Source organism: Helianthus annuus, chromosome 5, assembly GCF_002127325.2.
Source record: "Helianthus annuus cultivar XRQ/B chromosome 5, HanXRQr2.0-SUNRISE, whole genome shotgun sequence".
Classification (NCBI taxonomy): Eukaryota; Viridiplantae; Streptophyta; class Magnoliopsida; order Asterales; family Asteraceae; genus Helianthus; species Helianthus annuus.
In genome coordinates, this window is record NC_035437.2 from 30,041,968 (window position 1) to 30,066,109 (window position 24,142).

The window sequence follows — 24,142 nt, forward strand, 5'->3', positions numbered from 1 at the left end:
AGATCCAGATAAAGCCAAAAAATACCGGTTCTTAATGACATTTTCACAAGTAAACATACCCGGATTCCATAAACAAGCTAGCCCTCCGGATCTGCCCTCTGCACTAACTACTTCCAATTGATACGCTGACCTGCCCCAGAATCCATTGAATGAAAAATTAGACGTGTCCCCCAGTTTCGTTTCTTGGATGGCTAGAAAATGGACACCATAAGAAGTGATAATTCCCCTGATCCGATCAGCTCTACGGGAATCCCGTACCCCCCTTAAATTTATCGATAAGAAATTCATTGAAAACCAGAAGTAGCACCTTCACCAATAATCAGCGATTCAGTTGCTTTTTCAAAACCTTGTAAATCGATACCTACCTTCAACCCAATTACCGATGTAGCTAGAACTTCGTCTGTAACAGAAGGATTTACCGGAATATTATCACCAGGTTCCACCGGATATTCCCCAGCCCCCATAGGTTCCCCAGTCGGTGCCTCCTTATACGTGTCATCGGAGGGAAAAACTGACCGATAATCATCCCCGACATATTCACCATTCCTTGACCCAGACTCCGAAGTGGAGCGATTAAGGTCAATGGAGACATTACACGAATTGGGATCTTGGAAGAATCCTCTAGTAGGTGGGCCTTGCATCGAACCGGAGGAAGGTGGGCTTCTATTAGCCCGGTTTCTTTTGCCAAGCCCAACACTGGGGGTGGGGCCTTCCTGGTTTGAATAAATTGTGTTTCAATTCTATTTTCTTCCATAAGCTGGGGTCCACCATCCAATTTCTTCGCCTCAATATTAACAGTTCTAGAAGCACCTTTATTATTATTATTGTGAAATTCCATATGGCCATGTGATTTCCCATGCAATACATGCACCGCCTCTTCGTTGTCCAACGTAACTTTAACCGGTGACTTTTCATTACCTGAATTCAAATTTGATGACGACGATGGCCGGACAATATTCTCCGGTACCGGAGCATCGGCTGCCGGTGATCTAATTTCACCATCTTCTTCAACCTCTTCCATAGTTCGATCCTCATTTGAGTCCGCATCGGATGTTTCTGGTGTTGCATGACCCGAATTCAGTTCCACCGAAGCATTATAACCATCCAAATCTGGTTTCCACGCGGCTACCTCCTCCACCACCCATACCACAATACTCCTATCCTCCCAGTTCAACACCACTGTCTCCTCAATTCTCTTTCCGATGGGAACCAATACCAACACAGAACCTTCTGAATTGTTCGAGTCCATCCATGAAAAAGACGACTCTTGCATAACCTTTCCAAAAAATCCCTCGATTTGATCGAAAACTGTATTGTCTCTGAGCTGAATCGGAAGACCTAAAATACGTAGAGACACAATACGTTCCTTTGGTATATCCTCCCCTTTCCAAACATTGTATTGACTGAACGCATTGGCCAAACCCTCCGTATAATTGGTCATGACATCCTTAACTCTCTCGGAATTACCAAGAGTTAATAAGACACTAAGGCCACCCACGTATGATAAGCCGAAATTACTCAGCCCACTTCTGCTGAGGATATTATTCAGATTATTAAGGACGTGCAGATTTTTAACCACTCCGTGGATAGATCGGTTAATACAGTGTAAAGGATAAGTGGAGCCTTTAATGTTGATCGATAAGACTTTAGACCCAGTGTAAGACTGATGAACATCCTTCTAGAAAAGACTAGCATAGGATTTACCCGGCTGAAACTCCGCCCCGCCGGAATTAGTACCTTCATTAGCTCGGGGATTCGTATGATAAGGTTCCTTAGGTCTCCAAGTTTTTTCCCCCATAGTTTTTGAAGTGTAAATGAACTTTTTATGGTTTTTATCGTATTTTGCCAGTGACACCGACACCTTTGCTTCTAGGATCTTCACCTTGTTCATGACCTCCACGGTAGAGTCCACGTTCTCGACACCCACATATCTAATGAAACCAAAACAATTGCCTCTTTTATCCTTTTTACGGGCTACGTAAGCATCAGAGACATATCCAAACGGCTGAAAAGCCCTCCACAACATCATCTTGGTTGATCGGTCCGGCAAGTTTTGAACAATGAAAGTCATCTCCACTCCATTGCCACGGCTTTTCCTATTCTTTTGATACTGCACCTCCGTCCAGGGACCATCACCACCATACTCTCCACCCCCCCTTTCGGTATCAAACTCCATAATGCAGAAGAAATTAAGAGACCGATAAACTGACGCCGGCCGCGAATGGGTAATAGGAAAAATGGGTTAGGGATAGGGTTCAAGCCAAACTGGGCGAACTCACACGCTAACACAGACTTACCCACACCGTCGAGCCAACCGGCAGTCGGAATATCAAAAGACACCGGGTAGACCACGGACCCCAGTCGGCCGACCGGTAATCGAGACGAAAAGGAAGAACACGAAAGAAAGGAGGCAACCCCAGATAGTGAATGGGAGAAAGGATAGGGGAGATAGTGATGGAGGTCAAGCCGGAGTTGGCGACCTCGCACTCTATGTCCGGCTAAACTTCACCGTCGAGCCAATCCGGCGGAAGCCACGGGGACAGAGAAAGAGAAATTTAAGTAGTGAATATTTAGTAACTGTAAGTTAAAAAAAAAAATAACACAAAAACCCAATAAAATAAATTATACCATGGGGTGTGGTTTGCTTAGTTCTTTTGGGGACTACTCGTCACGTAGGCGTCACCTCACCATGGGTGGAGGATCATCCCCTTGGGGACTACCCAAGGGTGTGGAGGGGGAAGCAATGGACTACCCAAGAGTTGTACCTTGTGCTGATTCAGTTGTACCCTGCAAGGAGAGAGAGAGAGAGAGAGAACAAACTTGAGGGGCCCACCAAAATATAATCAGCCAACCACCAAGCTCGTCCCCAACGTCCAAATACCGCCGTTTGCGCCGCGACGACCCAGGGGGGGCGGTGTGGGACGAGGCCGACGACCCAAAGCCGGGGGGGACGATCCCCACACCCCTCGGTCTTAATGCCACCAAAGATATTAATGAGATTCGAACACAAATCTCTTGGTAACAATAAGAAAATCTAATCAGCCTACTATAGTTGAATTTTGTTCAAAATATTCGAAGTATAACTTTATGCCTATCTGAATAATTTTATTATCTTTTTTAAATTTGTGGCCCAATTTGGGTTGTGGCCCAAAGCAAGTGTTTGGGTTCACTACCTCATGGGTCGGCCCTGATTGAGAGATTCTAACTTTATATGGTCTCCCACATCTGATGAATGAACTCGAGCTGAAAAAGTTTGTAAGCTACTTAAGGTTTTTTTTTAAAGGCTACTAATTTGTTTGCGGGAGTGATTGGTTAAAATCCATCTAAAAGACAACGATAAAACATTGGCCGTAAGATTAAATTCATTTTATTTTTCGTTCATTTCTATATTTTAAACTTTATATACTAACCTTTATACTTTTTAATGTGTAGCAATCTGCAAAAGACGAAGAAAACTTGGATATTGATGTCTTGATTCCCGATAAGTCTTCTCACTAATTAATAATGGAATGTATTATTTTTTGTTTTGTCATTTGTTCTCTTGAATACATATTTGAGCTTTGACATGTTAGAAACAAAATTATTAAATACATCCAACAAATTAATTTGTGTGCTCTCTTTGACTCGTTAGAACATTGCTCTAATGGGTTTAAAAAAAGAATATACTTATTTTTCTAATCATTAATTCGTGTGCTCTCTTTATGTTTGGTTTTGCAGTTGTTGCGGGTTCAAAATTCAAGGTCTTTGAAGTTATTTTGCATTAGATGTTCTTAAACATTAAACATTTGCATGACATTTTATGTTTATTTTTGTGGGACTTTTTATGTTTGTATTTTGTTAAATTGTTAAGTGTGTGTGAGACATATAAGTTGGTGAATTTTGGTGAATGAATGGCTGTGTAGAAATGCTAAATAAAACTGAGTAAAAGCGAACAGAACGAACCGAGCGGCTTGGTTCTAAACCGAACTGAGTTCCAGCATAAGATTTCCGCTCGATTTCCTAAATCCAAACCGAACCTAGCATGAGCATACCTCCGTTCGGCTCAGCTCATGAATACCCCTAAATCCGAGTACTTATGTCATGCTCAATGTTTTTGTTAGAAAAAACAACCCAGAAATTGACCCAGAGAATTGAATCAATGATTAACGATTGAATCTTATTGAATACGAAAATGAATTACAAGAAAAGAAATTACAAAGAACTTGAAAGTAATGAACTATCTACAACCTACTGCAAACCCCTATTTATACTAAACTACCAAATTCAGTTACAACTATTCGTTTTAAGAATTTTCACAAACACCCCCTGAACTTACAAGAATGTAAGTATCAGACCTTGTATCTAAACAACTGCTTTCCAATACCTCAAACACTGATCTACCCCTCAACAGCATTTCAAACTACTGATTCACTATCTACTGCTTATTTCAACAGCAGCTATTTTACCATGATCAGTTGTTATCCCCAGCAGTTAATCACCATCAGTGTTTGATCACAAGCAGTGCTTAGAGTTCCATCAGCTGTTTGTCTTTGTTTTAGCCTCAAACAGTGGTTTGCTTATTTCATCAGAACTCATCAGTGGTTATAACTGAAATGTTACTTTTCTCAACAGTTTTCAATATTGAATTGGACGTCGAACCGATCTCCTTACCCAGTGACATCTCTAAGAATTCATATATTAAGTTCGAGCTTGAAAAAATGTACCCTTATGCCTTAACGATAAACAATGCAATTACTATTTAAACCATAAAAATGGGCTCACTTAACCTAATGCCAATGGACTAACTTCTAAACCATAAAAAATTGATTTATAAATGGGCCTATATTGAAACTGGTATAATTACACTTTTTTTTTAAATAACAGACACACACACACACATATAGGGTGGGGTTCGGCTACGAAGTCCAAATTTCCTAAAAAGTATAAAAAGTTATAAAACACTATAAGTTAAGCCATAAAACACACTTAAAACCCACAAATAACAGAGTAAAGATTATTAAAACATCATATTCAAACCGTAATAATCTATAAGAACTTCAAATACGCAATCATATAACTATGAATATAAAACATAACATGCTAATCAACATAAAACACAATAATGTTTGTCATTCGATAACTAGAGTCTTATCATCCAAAACACAACTCACATATATAATGTTTTAGTAATCTTCTTTTTCTTATTTGTGGGTTTTTGTGTGTTTTATGTTTGACATTTTGGTGTTTTATGACTTTTTACACTTTTTAGAAAATCTGAACTTTGTAGTTTGTAGCTAACTTCTAGCCTCTCTCTCTCTCTCTCTCTCTCTCTCTCTCTCTCTCACTATATATTTATATACATATATAGGGTACGGTTCATTTGAGAACCACTCTTAACCTTGTGGTCGTGGGTTCGAGCCCCACGGTGGGCGCCAATGAAGAAACATTGGTTCGAATGACCAGAATCAATCGGACCAGGGGTTTAGTTCTACATAAAAGGGTGAATCTTCTCATTTGATTCGGGGTTTGGCTGAGCTTCTTCTCCGAACAATATCTGCAAAACGAACAGCCGTTAGACTCGCCACGGGGAGAATGGGGATTCTCTCCGTGACCACCCTCTGGCGTGAGAATAAGTACACATCTCAATGAAGAAGAAGAAGTAGTAGTGAAAGTGAAGTGAGAGTAACTTGAGAGATTATACCTGAGTTGTCTTATTTATAACCGGTTTTGGGCGGGAAAGTTTGTTAACGGAGGAAATAACGGAAAGCATTTTCTGTAAGCGGTTACCCCTTCTGCCGTTAATCAACATCTTGACGTTTATGCACACGGATCGTGGGCGAGATCAACGGCTGGGGAGGTGCCACGTGGAAAGTGAATGTGTGTGGATCCTTCTCAAAGTTAGTGCCATCATCGTGACCCTGACGAGCATTTAGGATGGTGCCACGTCACCATTCAGTTATAACCGAATGGTTGTGGCCTTCTAGAAGGTTTACAGCTGTAATCCTCTATGCCTCTGCATCATGTTAATTTTGTTGTAACAGACAGGTCGCTTTCTGTTTAAGTCATAGTTTTGCTCTCTAAATTTAAATATTCTGTTGCATGAGCCCGCGCAAGGATGTGATATTAATTCCATCTCGGCGCGCGGATGTTGACAACTGCTTTCTTTTAAGTTTTCGTCTTTAGAACCGGTGCGCAGCCGCGCAGGGTTCTTGTAAAGAGGTTTGTCGTGATGAAGTTGTGGTATGGTCCAATGTGCCTGCGCAAGGTTTTTGGGGCCATACCCCTTCACACTTTTATTGCGAGAACCACGAGAACAAATGTGAACACAACAAAATAAACCTACCACCACCCAAAACCTAAACACTCACCACAACCCAAAAACTTAAGCCCCCCCCCCCACACCCCCCACTAAAAAAAAAAAAAAAAACCCTACCCCCCCCCCCTCCACCTCCCACCCACCAAAAACCTAAACCCCCTCCTCCCCCCCCCCCCAAAAAAAAAAAACCTAAACCCCCTAACCCCACCCACCCACCCAAACTAAATGCTAAAAACTAAACTATAAAGCAAAACCCCACAACTAAATGCTAAAAAGTTTTTTTAAACATTTTTATTAAAAGTTTCGTCACAAAAAAAATAAAAAATAAAAATTGAACATCACCGATGCACATGTGCATATGCATACGCATGCACATGTGCAACAGTACTTTTTTATAAAAAAAAACGATAATTTTCGTCACTAAAAAAACAACAGTACCGCTGCACATATGCATTGTGCATATGCATACGCATGTACATGTGCAACGGTACTTTTTGTTCAATTTTTTTTATAAAAAAACGATAAATTTTGTCACTAAAAAACAACAATACCGCTGCACATGTGCATCGGTGCCGTTGTTCAATTCTTTTAAGTGACGAAATGTAGCGTTTTTTATAAATATATATATATATATATATATATTGTGTGTTTTTTATTTTTTAAGATATTTTTGGTTGTGTTCACATTGGTTCTCACAATAAAGGGTGGTTCCTAACGGATCCTTATCCTATATATAGGATTCGGTTCAAGGGAAAACCACTACCGGTTGTAAGAACCATGAGAACTCCTATCATCCAATAAGATTTTAACACATCACATATATTCAAATTAAATCAAAAGGGCAATGTAGTCTTTTACTCTCGATTTCACATCATTTCTCTATCTCTCTTCTTTTTAAAAGTCACATCCATTTTTTTCTTTCTGTTTCTTTCTCTCTTTTTCTTTTATAGTAGAATATTCTTCTATCTTCTCATATTTATCTTTCTCTCATTTTACATTTACAAAAAGCAAATGGAAATAAAAAAACAAAATGTTTGATTCATCATATTCTATATATACAAAAAGCAAATTGACATCCAAAAGAAAATGCCCAGAAGTTAGACTCAGATCGAGGTGGTTGTGGTGTTCGAAGGCGGTGGAACCACCATGGAAGACAGAAAGGGGTGGGTCGCCGGTGATGGTGGCGGATCCGGGGAACGGTGTCACACCCCGATATTTCATGCAACGCCTTGCTTTTTAGAACTTTCCTTATTTAGATGTTTGTCTTGTATTCTATTTATGGAAACTCGTATTCTCTTGTAATCGTATTTCATTTCCAATTATTGTGATCCAAGGCTTTGATCGTAATAAAACTTGGTCATCTTACATAAATTATATATACTTATCCAACATTCAATTTATATACATGTTTGATACACATTCGTTTTAAGCACAAATTCGTACTTATCTTACGTACAAACAATTGTAAATACGTGTTTTAATACTATTTATATGTGTAAATGCTTGTACATGCATTCACGATACTCAATCTATGATTTCATACATGTTTTATACTTAATTTTATTCCAAATACACAAGTTATAGCTTAAAATAATAAGAGTATCAAAGTTTAAGGGCCAAAATGCAATAAATCAAACTTGGTGCTGATAAAGTGGGGTTTCACGGGGCGCGATACCCTAAGCACTGTCTATCGCGGCCCATGAAAACCCTTAATCAGCATAATGTTGTTTTTAGCTACGGGATTGGTCCATTTTCACTCATATCTCCCACCTAACTTCATTTAAAACACTCTTAACTCCTAACCCTAATCACCCACTATAAAAACAACACTTCTAACACTCATTTTCACTTTCCAAACTCCACAATCACTCTCAAATTCTCAAGAACATCCAAATTTCTGATTTTGGACAGAAAACTTTCAAGTCTTTAAAGTGAGTTCTAGCTCACTTCTTCACGCATTCTTGCTTGTTTCTTCTTCTATCTTACTTGGATAACCTCTAGGAAGGTTTTCACAAGTTTGTCATGGCAAATTAAGGTGAAACCTCACCATATTTGAGGTCTGAAGTGAGATTTATTTTCTGTTTTTGTTCATGTGTATATAACTTCAATTCTTTGTTAAAACTTGGTGAAATCTTGTACCCACTAAGCTCACAACTTAGCCTATTGTTATGGGTTTGTGTTGAGGTGATTTCCATCAAGTTATGAGTTCAAAACTCTTTAATTTAAAGTTCATACATGTTATAATCCAAGTGTTAAAAACAATCACGATTCACCATCTTCCATATAGTTGAACTTGTGACTTGTGAAAGTGTAAACCGTGGGAGCTTTGGCTTTGCAACCTAGTTGCACTATCTCACTTGTGAACCTTTTGTATGAACACTCAAGTAGCTTCCTAGTATTAAAGTAACATAACCCCGCCTAGCCTTTGACACTTAGTTAACTCCTTCCATGTCGTTGTAGTTCACCCGGGTTAGGATTTAGTTGGCTACTTGAGCATGTATTAGTTAGTTTTTATTTCTTGTTATTCATGACCCTCCGTATCATCCTTGTGATGATTTGTGTAGTGCTGAATCATACAAAGAGGTTAAAACTCCATACTTGACTTACATGAAAATCTATGAAACTTATGATGGACTTAGCTTAGGCTTAATATTATAACTATATAACATATATATAAATATGAACATGGCTGAGTTTATGATGATAATCGAGTCATGGTTATTGGTCATAAACTTAGGCCACTTTATCTACAAATCTAAGTCTCTCGTTGATGATTCTAATAGGTAAACTAGGACCCATGAAATCAGATACAACTTAGTGTCAAAAACGAGTACTTAGACTAGATATACTTTTATGCACAACCTACTTTTGTACTCAAATTTTAAATCACGAATCTAATTACTCCATAAACGCTGTATAACCTTACCTTTGATTCCCCATTCTCTAACAACTCGTCTCTCACGAATAATCGGAAAGCTTTTGCAAAATTGTGAGTATACTCGACACCCTTTTTCGTTTACACTTTTGGGTACAACATGTTTTACATTATACAAACTTACACAAACACACATTCTTTATGCAATTACACAACAATGCAATACATGCATGCTAATACGTTATACTTGATTCGTTATTCTGGTGTTATTCTTTTTGTAATACTTGTCATTAACTTTGTACGAGCCTACCCTTAACATGTATAGCGCTATAGGAGTAATGCACCGCACGTGTTCGTGAGGTCATGTTAAGTCATTCATTCATACTTGCGTTAAACCTTGGGTTGACTTGTTTGTTCACATGCCAGTTTATACGTTAATCTTCATAACTAAGTTGCTATGTGGATTGTTTAAACTCTTATAACTATATGTTAGTACCCAAAACTTGTATACTCGCTAATACTTTTTGTATTGAATGATACTTTAATACATGATGATGATGATGATGATGATGCACAGAACTTAGTAGGATGCCTAGAAACGCACCAAATTAAATTCGTGTTTATTAGTTTAGTCATTCGATAATTGTTGTAATTTGTTCGTTTCAAACTTGTTGTATTTCAATTTCAAACCAATGTACTTGTTATTAGCAATGAAATGAAATTTATTATTAAATACTTGTCACAATGTAGTGTTATGAAGTCTCGACCACACGCACAATAATCCTATAAGATCAGTGGAGTATCAGTATCTCTTAACTCACATTATCGCATAATTATATTACATTGCATTACATTTCTTTAAACATTCCAATTGGAATTCGAAATTGTTGGAATTGGAATCTCAATTCCATTTTTGTTGTGTTTAGTTGTCCAATGAATTGGAATCCATCACCCCGGCACCCACAACCATCAGTTCGGGTCGAAACGGTATGGGTCGCGTCGAAACGGTTCGGATCGAAACGGTTCGCGTTGAAACGGTTTGGGTCGAAACGGTTTGCGTCGAAACGGTTCTATTCGAAACGGTTCGCGTTGAAACGGTTCGATTTGAAACGGTACGGGTAGAAACCGTTCGCGTCGAAACGTTACGGGTCAAAACCGTTCGCGTCGAAATGGTACGAGTCGAAACTTTTCGCGTCGAAACGGTACGGGTTGAAACGGTGCAGGTCTAAACGGTCAAAGATTCCAATGAATTTACTTTAATTCCTTCACAGATAGGAAGGATTTTGAATTCCTTTAGTTAAAGGTATTTGAAGGAATTCATGCCTAATTCCAATCCATTGTCAACCAAACACATGAAGATTGGAATTGGGATTTCAATTCAATCAAATTCTGTGAACCAAACATCTTAAGAGATGGAATTCAAATTCCAATTCCCTTAAATTTCATTGAATTCCTGCGAACCAAACGCCTCCTTATAGTTTTAAACATACAAATTTTATTTGTCACGCCCATGTCACACAAATACTATTAGTATATTATAAAATGAAAGGATGTGATAACAACATTAGTTTCACCAGGGCCTCCCCTACATTTAATGTATGAAAGAGATCACATTCACGTTGTTCACGTTCTACTTCTTCAAATATATTATATGGTTGTTACATATCCAATTGTTGCTCTCTAAACCATGTAAACTAAAAGTCTAAAAGAACTCGTATGGATCTGAATTCCGATGAGGTAGTAATTTTTGCTAAAGGAGATAACCACTAGTCGATCTAATATCCTACCTAACGAGTTGTTGCGCCACTGACGTAATAACGGTACTGGCCCAGGGTTATTTTAGTTTGGGTTGGGTTGTTACTTATTTTTTTATATATGTTACTTATCTTACGTAATTTTTATATGTTATGATTATTCGCAATGAAAGTTCTTATTTAATATTGTATGAAACGAAAATAGTTATCCTCTAGTTGATGAGGATGGCGATAATAGTGAATTTCATCTTTTATGCGATCGTGAACTTAATGTATTCAACATCCAAATGGCTTAAACATATCGTACACTTTCATTTAAAAGAGCTTGTTGGAAAATTGAATGATTTTCGATTATCTTTTGGATTATTTTTTATTATGGATTTGCTTTTGAATTATCTTTTAATATGTAATCATGCCTTTTTGGATTAACTTTTGAGTTGATGTTGTAATTTATGAAATTATAGAGTTAGCTAGTCAACCCCCAGTTGAACCGCTCGGTACAACCTGGTTTAACCGGTTAAACCATTTTTTAGCCTAATCCGGTTTGATTTAAAAACCGGTTTTTAAAGCATTATTTGGCAGCACTACAATAAATCATAAAAGTTAGTCAGATCGATAAAATAGTAAAAATCCGAAGGCGTGTCTTATCAGCGCTACGGTAAATCATCAAGATTAGTCCTACATACATGTATCTACTTAAACATAAACCAAAATCGGAAGTTTGGATTGATAATTCAATAAAAGGTCTATTTAAGACAAGCCTGATTGGCTAGAAGCAAAACAAAGCTTGTTCACGAATGCCAAACATTTCGTACCAAAAAGAGTAAATATATTCATACAATAACATGTATAAAACCAACTCACCCAGGAAGTAACGAATCCCAATATATAATAATTTTGGTATTTATGACATAGTCCATAAGATGAGATAAAAAAAAAACATGTCTTACATACATCATATAACCCTAAACAAAAAATGTTATATGTTATAAACTAGTTTTAAGTTGTCAACACTTTGATTCCCCATATGAATCCTAGATTGGAACCCGGCCCCCAAATCGGTCGAAAGAATCAAGAGTGATAGAAATTTGTTTGGGGCTTTTAATCATTGACCAAAACCGAGTAGTTTGATACCTGAAATTCCAATTTTGGTTGTCGTTTACTTGATCCGTCGGAGAACTCCCATGGCGGTGGCGGTGGCGGTGGCGATGGCAGTTGTTTACATCGGAAATCAAAATCGAGGAAAATGAGGATTTTCGAGTGGTGTTTGTGATAAATCTGGAACTAGTACACATATCTATATATAAAATTTAATTACATGGCGCTTGACGTTTTTTTGTTTTACAAAATAGTTAAAACTAGTAAATTACAACTACAGGGACTGTTTGTGTAATAAATAAAACTTAAAAACTAACTTCAGTTAAAAAAAATAACGAAAGTTCATTGAGTACCAACATGTTGATAGGTGGGATTATTGTATACCAATTATGTAGGTAAGATTATTATTTACCAACGGGACAAAGATTGGTTTATTAAAAACCAATTTTCCTATTGTATATTATAAAGTTATAAAAAACAAAAGAAATTAAACAAATAGTTGAGATAATGTTTGAGATGATGATGAATTTTTGCATCTGCATAGATAAAAAAAAAAAAAAAAAAAAAAAAAAAAAAAACTCTATATTTCCAAACTTTTTTTATTTTTTTTCGTTCACTTGCATTCTCAATACACATACTAATTCATTTATATCCTTACAACTATTCCCTGTTTGCATCGGATCTTACCGGAAGACAGGGGCGCCATTATTGTGAGGTCTACCCCCGCGGCACTCCCTGCGTAGGCATACGCATCCATCGGCGCATCGTCTTCAATCGGTAACATGGACGTCCCTGCAACGCCTATGAAGAACCGTAAAGCCACTTCCAAGTTCCTCCTTGTTCTTCCCTCCAAATAGGGGCATGGTAAATATGCCTATGCAATTGCCAAATTAATATTCTTTGAATTAAAAAAATGAGATTGATGTTCTATTTATGTGATTCTAATTTATAAAGCCTCACAGATATGCAAAATCACATTCAAGATGCAGAACAAAGATAAAGGGAGAAACCAGTTGTTCATATCAACGTTCCAATTCTTCATTTGCAGCATGTGCTAATTCAAAATGTGAAATATACATGGTGGCAGATATTGCAGATCCTATTATCTGCTTTGCATCACCTTTTTACCACATTCATTTACAACTATTAAAAAAAGAAAAAAAACCTATAGATTCAAACGAAAAATCACCCGGTTCCATCAAATTTTCACAATAACACACAAAACTAAAAACAAATGCACATTTAAATCAATAATAACATATTCACCCATCACATCTAATTTCAAAAACTCACCATTTTCCTTTTCAATATCTTCTCTTCGGCGTTTACAATCCAAGCCCAATCGGATAGGATAGGCTAGCCTCGTACAACCCTCTCCATCAAGCATAGAGAACGATCAGAGAAATTTTTGTCATTTAATGCAAAATCAAAGTCGCCAGAGCCTTAAGGTAAAAAATCGGAGGTCATGACGGACATTTTATGAAACTCACACATTAGCCCCAATTTTGTTCATTGTTTTCAATATCAATTTGGACCTTAACAAACACAATTCATAATATTTGTTAAAGAAATATAAAGAACCATACATTTGAATAAATTCAGTGAAGCATAAACAAAAACATTTGGTGGGCACCAAAATCTAAAACTACTATGTCAAACGATAAAAAATACAGAAAACCATTTATTTGATTAAAATCCAGTGAAGCATAAACACAAACACTTGGCAGGCATCAAAATCTAAAACTACTATGTCAAATGACAAACTTTAAAAAAATATAGAAAACCATACATTTGAACAAAATTCAGTGAAGCATAAGCACAAACACCGGTGGGCACCAAATTTTAAAACCACTATGTCAATTTTTAATTCTTCAACTATGAAGAATCTAAGAAAAAAACCCAAATGGAAATTATATAAATACATGTATATCCACATAATATTACAAATTATCTTGTAGAATTCATGCATATAATAGGAAAAAATAAACGTAAAACAGAAGCGAGTCAATTATCATCATCATAGTCATATGTGATCGCATATATACACAGGAATCCAATATAATGTTATAGAATTTAGTAAAACATTAAGATATATAGAAAAAAAACCTTCGATAATGGATAAGCATCATATTTACCCCTTTAAATTTGAAAGGAATTTGGGAGATCTAAATTTTGAGGAACCCTAATTTCTTATCTGAGATGAAGAGGGTAGATGAAACGTGATATACTGTGCGCATCTGGAATAAGACAATATTGTAGCGGTGAATTTATAGATTATAAAGGATATGAAACGGTGTCTAAGGGGGGCAATGCGGAGGTGATGATTGGAGGACACCGATTAACTTCATCGGTGGGATAATTGCAAGCAAATTGAAACGGTGGCAGTGTAAGGGGCTGTTTGGCAACATCTGAATGGTTAAGTGCTGAACCAGTAAGAGGTCTGAACCATCAAGTGCTGAACCAGTAAGAGGTCTGAACCATTAAGAGCCTGTATAATGCTTAACCGTTCAGAGGCAAATGTCTGACCAATTCAGATTAGAGGTCTTAACCATTCAGACTTTGTATAATGCTTAACCATTCAGAGGCAAATGTCTGAACCATTCAGACATCTGCTCGTGAAACAAACAGTCTGAACCATTAAGTGCTGAACCAGTAAGAGGTCTGAACCATTAAGAGCCTCATTAAGAGGTAAACAAACAACCCCTAAAAGTTATGTGATGGTTTATTTTTGTTGTCGCAACTTGCAACGGTTGGTTAGCATGTAGTTATTTGGTTGGTAATTGTATAAGAGTATATAATACATTATTTACTATTTACTTATGTTATTACTAATTCTCTTAAGTAATTCAGAACCTAATAAAAACCGAAACAATTGATAAACAAAGAAAAAAAACAAGTATAACGCTGTAAATTATCGACTACGCCGCAATATGCAGGTTCTCCACTAGTAGAATGTAATCAGGAAGTTTCAAGAGAGTACCATACGTCGGTATTTCAAACGGTTCATAACTTCATATATAAATATTGTGACTTAATAACAAACAAATCACAAATATAAATGTAAACCGACTCCTCTAAACGTCAAGATGTACTTCAATACCATCGTCTTTTATTTAAGTTCCAATATCATCGTCTTTTATTTAAGTTCGTTCTTTTGATATGTTTACCAGTTTATTATATTTCCGGCTACACACATTATTACTCGGTTATATAACCCTAGATATCAATATTCATCAAGAATCGTGTATCTATCTACGGTTTATTTATTACTTTAAATTGAAATCTCTTGATATCCAATCTTATGAAACTTAGTACTTACAACTATTTGTAGAAAGGTAAGTTTTGCAAAACATTTAAGAACTTTCTCAGTATTTTTCTCCGATTAAAAAAATATCATGTAACATATAAACCATTTACCCCGTTTAAATGGATGATATTCCTAGAATTAGAGCATTCACATCCTACTCATCAAAACATGTGAGAAGAGGTTTCATATTATAAAAGGTATAAAAAGTGGTTGTGAGTGGAGGAAAGGAAAAATGTTACTGTTCATCTGTATATTTGAGGGGACACTGTTCACCCTCTATAATTTTTTAATGAGTTAACTGCCATTTTCGTCCCTGTGGTTTGGTCACTTTGGCCATTTCAGTTCATTTTTCAAAAATGCGCCATTTTCCTCCCCGACGTTCTGGAAAGGTGCCATTTCAGTCCAAAAATCATAACCCAGTTAAGTTGGTTTGTAAATAAGGACTGATTGTGTAAATTTGTAACATAAAGGACCATTTAAGTAAAATCTATAAATATTTATATAATTATAAAATATATATATATATATAGGGCAATGCTCTATAAAAAACCCTTGAATTTAAGAAAACTTTGCAAACCCAATGCATGGTCTAGATTTTGCCACGTGTCTATAGTAAATATCATATTCTTTTTGTCCTTGAGGGCATTATGGTATTTTCACATCTATCTTAGATATCTTCCCCTATTTGATTTGACAATAATTAATACCCATCACATCCAAATCTACTTTCAAAACCCAAGATCCACCATTCAAAACCTCCATTTTTTCATTAACTTCATCTCTGTGTTTCAAGATCCACCCTTTCAAAACCTCCATTTTCCATTAACTTCATATCTGTTTCAAGTTCTACCCAAGATCCATTTCCATGAACTTCATTTCGGTTTCAAGATCCACCATTTCAAAACCTCCATTTCAAGATCCCCACTGACGGGAACGTCATTCGCAACGAGTTCCCTACTGACGAGGACAAGAATGATCAAGGTTTTTCATCCTTTTTTTTTATGGGTTCGAGTTTTTTTTTTTTCTTTTTTACACCCCTAATTCAACTTTACATGTTAATGAAATAAAAGAAATCGAAGAACCAAGATACTGTCGAAGAATCAAGATCCTGTCAATAATAAGTTGGTTTTGATTTTTAATTGTCATTTACTTTGATTTTCGTTCTTCACAATTGGTTTTATTTTTTCCAGAATTAAGAATGTTGCCAAAAGATTAATTATTTTTCTATACCATTGATTATTGTTTCAAAAAAAAAGAATGACGTTTATAGATAATAAATTTCAATACTATTGATTTTAGTTTGGTTTTCATTCTTCTGGTGTTTATAAATTTTGATTTTGATTCATGGATTACTTGTTTTGGTTTCAAACTCGTTTGATTTTGATCCATGGATTAGTTATTTTTGTGTTAAAAATATGTGTTTGTTGGTTTGGGGATTTTGATCTGAACAGTAACTGTTTTTTTGTTGGTTTGGTTGCCTTGTTTGGTGCTTTTTGATCTGAATAGTAACTGTTTTTTGTTGGTTAGGTTGCTTTGTTTTGGGCTTTTGATCTGAATAGTAACTGTTTTTGTGCGTTATAGTACAGAAACAGACCCATAACATGTGTTACTCCCCTGTTAGAATGATATATAACGTGTGTTGATTTACAAAAACAGACCAATAAAGATATTCAATCGACAAGCTGGATGGATGTAAGCGACGCTAATGCGGGGGCATGTGTTAAAAAAAAGATTTTCAATAGGTTACATTTTTTGGGAAGGAACTCTTCGTTCATTTATAACATGTGTTAGTGGTTCATGCTGTAACAGAACTGTGACACCCCAGGAAAACCAGTAAACGATAAAACTTACCTAGCTTCCTCAGTAACCGCATGCTAAATTTCGGGACGAAATTTCTTTCAAGTTGGGGATAATGTGACAACTCGAATTTCCAAGATTCCTATTTCGCATTTATTGCACGTTCATGTATTGTTTAGTTGTTTATTTTGCACAATTAGTTGCTATGGAATTGTATACGTTTTGGTGCAAGGAATCGTATTGTGTGATTGTGCATGGTTGTTTGTTAATTGTGAAAGACTTGTCGAATGCATAAACTTGGTGGTGAAACTGTGAAATTGCTTGAGATGGTGTACTTGTGTAAAATATGATACTTAGGGAGGTATAGAGTAATTAGTGAAATCCTAGAGATACTTAACCCTAATCCCTTTTCACTAATCATTTACACAAAACAAAACACGTACTTTGGTTCTCTGATCCTCTGGCAATCATCACCATCTTCATCCTAGGCACAAGCTACTCAGCACTCTTGATTTCACATTTCCTCTAGAATCAGTACAAGGTAATTGATTACTGATTGCTTGATTATTATCAGTTCTTGATTATGTGATTCATGGAAACCCTAATTCTATATGTGATAGTTCTGTGATTGATTGATGTTTGATTATTGTGAAATGGTTAATGTTCTGTTGCGTAATCATTACCTGATCGTTAGGTAACTATTTTGTTAGAATATGATCGTTGAATTGATTTACTGCATCGCATGTGAATGAAATTAGGGTTTGCTTGAACATAGAAAACGTAACTGTACGATGCAAAGAACGAATGATTGAAATGTTAGTCTGAGTTTTGTTATGAAGATCTGTCCGACCTTTGTACACATGAATGTTGTCTGAGCTTTTAAACAAGCACATGGAGGTCCGAGTTCTATATGATGAGGAGTCCGAATTTCTTATTGTTGTGCGATGATGTCCGAGTTTTATAAGATGCAAAGGGTCCGAGTTTCATGACCCTTAAGGTCCGGGTTTAATGCCCACACCCATGTCCGAATTTTTAAAGCCCAAACACCTGGTCCGAGTTTTAAAGGGCATAGCCCATGTCCGACCTTTGTGACCCCTTACATGGTCCGAGTTTCATAACCACATGTGTTGGTCCGAGCTTTAAACCCACCACCCTCTAGTCCGAGTTTCTTGTCATGCTTTGTCCGAGTTTTGGCCCCCCAAACCACTGTCCGAACTTTAAGCACATGGGGGGGTGGTGTCCGACTTTTATGGCACTAAAGGGGAGTCCGACTTTTGTGATATTGAGGTCCGACCTTCTATTGTTACACATGGGGTCCCAAGTTTTGCTTGCACATGTTGTTCGAGTTATGCTTTGATGTTATGTCCGAGTTTTGTGCTAGGGTTGATGGTTCAATAACCTGTTAACACTGTTACTTTAGTAACTTCATTAGTTTAGTAATTATGTTTATATGTTAACCCCATTATATCCATAAAGTTATATAGGTTAACTCTGTTAGCATCCCATTGATATTGTTAACTCTGTTAAATTAATTATGCAACTCCGTTAAGTTGTAAACTCTGATTAGTATGATGGATCTGTTAAGTCTGTAACTGTGTCAATTATTTTAATATCCACGTTAGGTTAAACTGTGAAATCAGAGACGCGACGCATGAATTATGTGAATACGATTGACTGTTTACGTGATGTATGATTCTATGTATATAATCGTATGATACTGAATGCAACTGTATGATCTTGCATGTATGAATCATTCTATGTGATATCATCCTGTACACAATAAGCACACAAAACACAGTTGATTGATTACCAATGACTCGCAAACCCTAATTTGATGCAAACACTTACATCGTATCATGTGCAACATATCCTAGGTCATGTGTAACGGACTTAGACATTTGATAACCATAGAAGCAATAACATACCGAGCAAACCAAGGTGAGTTCACACAGCCAAGGCATGGGGTTCCCAGGGTGGGAATGGGATTGAATGATTTATTCGTACATACTTAGTTAATCGAACCTAATGATATGGTCCTCGGGAGAGGAAGAGTAAAGATAAGATACGGCTAGACTTGTATACCCATTTGAACTGATCTTCGCACACACGCCAGGGGTTGGCTGCGATATTATGACTAATCATTCGCACACATGCCTTGGGAAGGCCGCGAACTATAGATACTAAAACTTCGCAAGTAATGCCAGGGTGGCCGCGATACAAATATACATAGTCTAGGACATTTGGGAGTATTACCCCAAATCTTCGCATGCATGCCGAGAGGCCCGCGATGGAAACTAATACGATACATGACTTAACGAACGAACATAATACTACTCATACTATTACCACTACTGAACTATACACTGTGAACTCGCTCAACTAGTTATTGACTCTCTGCTGCATGCCTTGCAGGTCGTTAGATACATGGAGCTTGCACATGGAGGAGCAGGTCGTTGTGGAGCATGGATCGTGGATGCCATGTTAAAACATTTAAACTTTTGAACTATGATATACATTGGATTTTCATACTTATGCTTCCGCTACGCTTGATACTATATTTATGTTTTGAACACCTATCGTATTGAATGATTGGTTTGCATTTATTTTACTTGATTTTAATTACATGTTCAATATGATTGGTGGCTTGATCCTGGTCAGTCACGCTCCCAGGCGGTGATACTCCGCAGGTGGATTTTGGGGGTGTGACAAGAACTCCATGATGTAACCTGACATGTGTTCATGTATAACATGTGCTAAGCCCTGATAGAATGATATATAACGTGTGTTAACCTTGGTTACTAGTAATATGTACCATGGCGCCAACATGGTACAAACACACAAAACTTTTATTTGTAGTTTTCCAAACAGAGATTCCTGCATTTGTTTTCTATTTTGCTGAGTGTACAACAATGACGAAATTACGTAGGGGATGACTGAGTACGAGTGCAAAAGCAGCAACATTTGAGAACGGCACATGGTACACACAAACAAAAATATAACGTGTGTAACATACGTGTTTTCATTAACATGTGTTAAGTTCCCGATATACACGAAATATAACGTGTGTTAACATGTGCAGCCAGCAGGAGGATGGCATGTAAATGTGCAATATGATTAGCGGATCACGTATCGTAACACATTTATAGGTAGCTTGGGAATAAATAAAATGAAACGCCGTATTTATTCCTTCAATGGAAAAATGACTTTCCCCAGTAGTACCAGGGGATAGTTGGTGGCTCTTGTGTTAGTGGTTCATGTGTATAACGTGTGTTAACATGTACAGATAGCAGGAGGATGACAGGTAACGTGAAATGTGAATAGCGGACCATGTATGGTAACACATGTATAGGTAACTTGGGAATAAATAAAATGAAACGCAGTAATTTTTCCTTCGATGGACAATGACTTCCAGGGGATATTTGGTGGTTCATGTGTTACTGGTACGTGTGTATAAATTCTTAGGTGGTTCATGTGTTACTGGTACGTGTTGTTGAATCCAAAAAATATCATTTTTGTTTCTCTAAGGCCGAATGGATCGCACGATGGAAAAATGACTGCCCCTAATAGTTGGTCAGATACTAACATGTGTTAGTGTACATGTAAGGTCACATTTGTTTTCATTAACATGTGTTACGTTTATGTCAGCGTTTGTTTTCACATTTGTTTTCATTAACATCCGGAACATTTTTAACAACACGTCCTATATAAAATAATAAGAGTCTCACATTACATATTACTAGTAACCAAGGTTAACACACGTTATATATCGTTCTCACAGTGGCTTAACACAAGTTATACATGAACAGATGTCAGGTTACATCATGGTGTTCTGTTACAGCATGAACCACTAACACATGTTATAAATGAACGAAGAGTTCCTTCCCAAAAAAATGTGACCTATTGAATATCTTTTTTTAACACATGTCCCCGCATTAACGTCGCCTACATCCATCCAGCTTGTCGATTGAATATCTTTATTGGTCTGTTTCTGTAAATCAACACACGTTATATATCATTCTAACAGGGGATTAACACACGTTATATATCATTCTAACAGGGGATTAACACATGTTATGGGTCTGTTTCTGTACTATAACGCACAAAAACAGTCACTATTCAGATCAAAAGCCCAAAACAAAGCAACCTAACTAACAAAAAACAGTTACTATTCAGATCAAAAAGCACCAAACAAGGCAACCAAACCAACAAAAAAAACAGTTACTGTTCAGATCAAAATCCCCAAACCACCAAACACATTTTTTTAACACAAAAATAACTAATCCATGGATCAAAATCAAACGAGTTTGAAACCAAAACAAGTAATCCATGAATCAAAATCAAAATTTATAAACACCAGAAGAATGAAAACCAAACTAAAATCAATAGTATTGAAATTTATTACCTATAAACGTCATTCTTTTTTTTTTTTTGAAACAATAATCAATGATATTGAAAAATAATTAATCTTTTGGCAACATGCTTAATTCTGGAAAAAATAAAACCAATTGTGAAGAACGAAAATCAAAGTAAATGACAATTAAAAATCAAAACCAACTTATTATTGACAGGATCTTGGTTCTTCGATTCTTCGACAGTATCTTGGTCCAAGTTTTCTATTGAAAATGAATATAACTGAAAGCATATTGAACCAAATTGGAAAATAGTAAATTACCAAGAGCAATTAGACCGAGAGGAGAGAGAGCACCGGAGAAGAAGTCCGGTGAGTTTCGCTGGAGAAGGTGGTTGCTGGTGGTTGTTGTTTATTGAGGAGAGAGAGGGCCGGAGAAGAAGTCCGGTTAGTTTCGCCGGAGGAGGTGGTTGCTGGTGCCGGTTGTTTGTTTCTCCTGGAGAAGATGGTTGCTGGTGGTGGTTGTTTCTCATGTTTGTTTGTCTTCAAGATTGGGGTAGAAGAAATGAGAAAGAGAAAGAGATAAGAGAAAGATGAGGAGTGTTATGGTGATTTGATTGCACTGATAGTACTTTCCAATTCAAAAGGTGATTCTTCACTACCCAAAATGCCCTTATAATTGTACCAGCATGGAGTATTTTAATGTTTTAAATGCTAAAAGTTGTCTAAACAAATCATGACCCTTAATCTATTAAGATGAAACAAGATCAATGGACCACATAGAGTTTCCAAAGTTTTTTAAAAAAGATGGGGTTTCTTATAGAGCCCAGCCCTATATATATATATATATATATATATATATATAATGTATACACAGACTCCCTCTCTACTCTCTCTCTCTCTCTATGCTCTGCAATCACCACCACCGCCGCCGGAACTGGATCTCCGGTGGTCACCACCGCCGCCGCCGGAACCACCACCATCAACGTCATCATCGTCATCATCTGTTATCATCATCATCGATCATCATCGACCTTCATCATCAGCGAAGACTGAAACACGATAGAACCTGACCCGAGCCGCCGGCAGCGGCCCGCTGTCGTTACTGCGCTGAACCACCGTCACCATTAGTCGCCACTGTCGCCTGAAACCAACCCGAAACTGACCGAAAAAGAAGGATCGAACTGAAACGCAATGAAACGAGATGAAGAAAAGGATTCAGAAGCTTACCGGGGTTTTTGTCGGAGGTTTGCTGGAGAACCGGACTCGAGACCTGAAACCAGTCATAACCAACCATCGTTGTTGCCGCCGGACACGAACCAGAACTCGTCGGAGCAAAACGAAAAACCATCACCACCGCCGTCGCCGATCTCTCTCTACTCTCTCTCTCATCCTTTCTGCCTTGCCGCTGCCACCGCCATGGTGGCGGAGTTGTTGTTGTTCTCCGCTGCCACCAGGAGACAGTGGTGGCTGGATAATCTCCGGAAAGCTGATAGATGTTTATCGGAGAGGGGGTGTAGGTAGGAGATGACGAAGAGGGCGGAGGAGATGTGCGTGTGGCCGGAGAAGTCGCTGGAATTGGCGCCGGTCGTTGGAGAAGTGAGAGGGACCAGGAGTGCGGCCACCACTGTGTTATATATTTATAGATTTTACTTAAATGGTCCTTTATGTTACAAATTTACACAATCAGTCCTTATTTACAAACCGACTTAACTGGGTTATGATTTTTAGACTGAAATGGCACCTTTCCAGAACGTCGGGGAGGAAAATGACGCATTTTTGAAAAATGGACTGAAATGGCCAAAGTGACCAAACCACAGGGACGAAAATGGCAGTTAACTCTTTTTTAATATATTTTGAAAGTGGTTGTGAGTGGAAGTGAGAGAAAAGGTAATGATAAAGGTATAAAAATATTATTTAATTAAAAGGAGAAAAAAAATAGTTATTTTTAGTGTAATTATAGGGCAAAAGATGATGGATAGGATGTGAATGCTCTTACAAACATCATCAATTTAATATGTAGACCACCATAATGGTCGTTAGTTAGATCTAGTGTTGTTCATGAACCGAGTTCAGCCTAAGTCAGGGTCAACTCAAGCTCGGCTAGAAGTTTTAATGAATTAGTTCAGTTCCGTTTAAAATACTCAACTTAATCTTGGGCGTGCCTCATTTACAAAACTGAGCAAGCTCGTTTTTCTATTCAGTCTTTCAGAAGGTAAAAGCCAGATCTACAAGCAAAATGAAACGAATAACGAACAAAGAAATTAATTGTTTCACAACCATATCTATGAACGAACAAAAATGAAACCACGGAACAAACAAACGGAGATGGAACCTAGAAAAATCGTAAATTGTGTCTTTAATTGTCAGTATAGATTATTAGCGGTCTAGTTTTTGAAATATTATAGGCGTGGCAAACATTATAGTCGAATTTTGCAGCTTCTTACTATTCTGAGCCTAATCAGCGATGAACGACCTAGAACCTGTGTACAATCCCATTATACGACCCTCGATTCTCCATGGTTAGACCATCTTGTTGGCTAAGGACAATCCGGTTTCTCAATTGATTATTCACATATCTTATGAATTTAGATAGTTTAACTGTTATTAATGTCGATGTTTTTATCACATTTTAGCATATTTAAGTAAGACCGAATTGTCGTTTGGA

At 37.1% G+C, this 24,142-nt stretch overlaps 1 protein-coding gene and 1 long non-coding RNA gene across 2 annotated transcripts; both read right to left on the minus strand.

Annotated features, from left to right (window-relative positions):
• Positions 1 to 12,583: 12,583 nt before the first annotated feature.
• Positions 12,584 to 14,392, minus strand: LOC110940630. The gene is made up of 2 exons (XR_002593361.2): positions 13,316 to 14,392; positions 12,584 to 12,896 (listed from the first exon to the last, which is right to left on the minus strand). It is a non-coding gene; the product is annotated as an uncharacterized LOC110940630 (long non-coding RNA).
• An 8,069-nt stretch (positions 14,393 to 22,461) lies between these two features.
• Positions 22,462 to 23,995, minus strand: LOC118492088. The gene is made up of 3 exons (XM_035989868.1): positions 23,966 to 23,995; positions 22,705 to 23,101; positions 22,462 to 22,635 (listed from the first exon to the last, which is right to left on the minus strand). The coding sequence occupies exons 1-3, from the start codon at positions 23,993 to 23,995 to the stop codon at positions 22,577 to 22,579; spliced, it is 486 nt and encodes a 161-aa protein (XP_035845761.1). The 3' UTR covers positions 22,462 to 22,576.
• Positions 23,996 to 24,142: the final 147 nt, after the last annotated feature.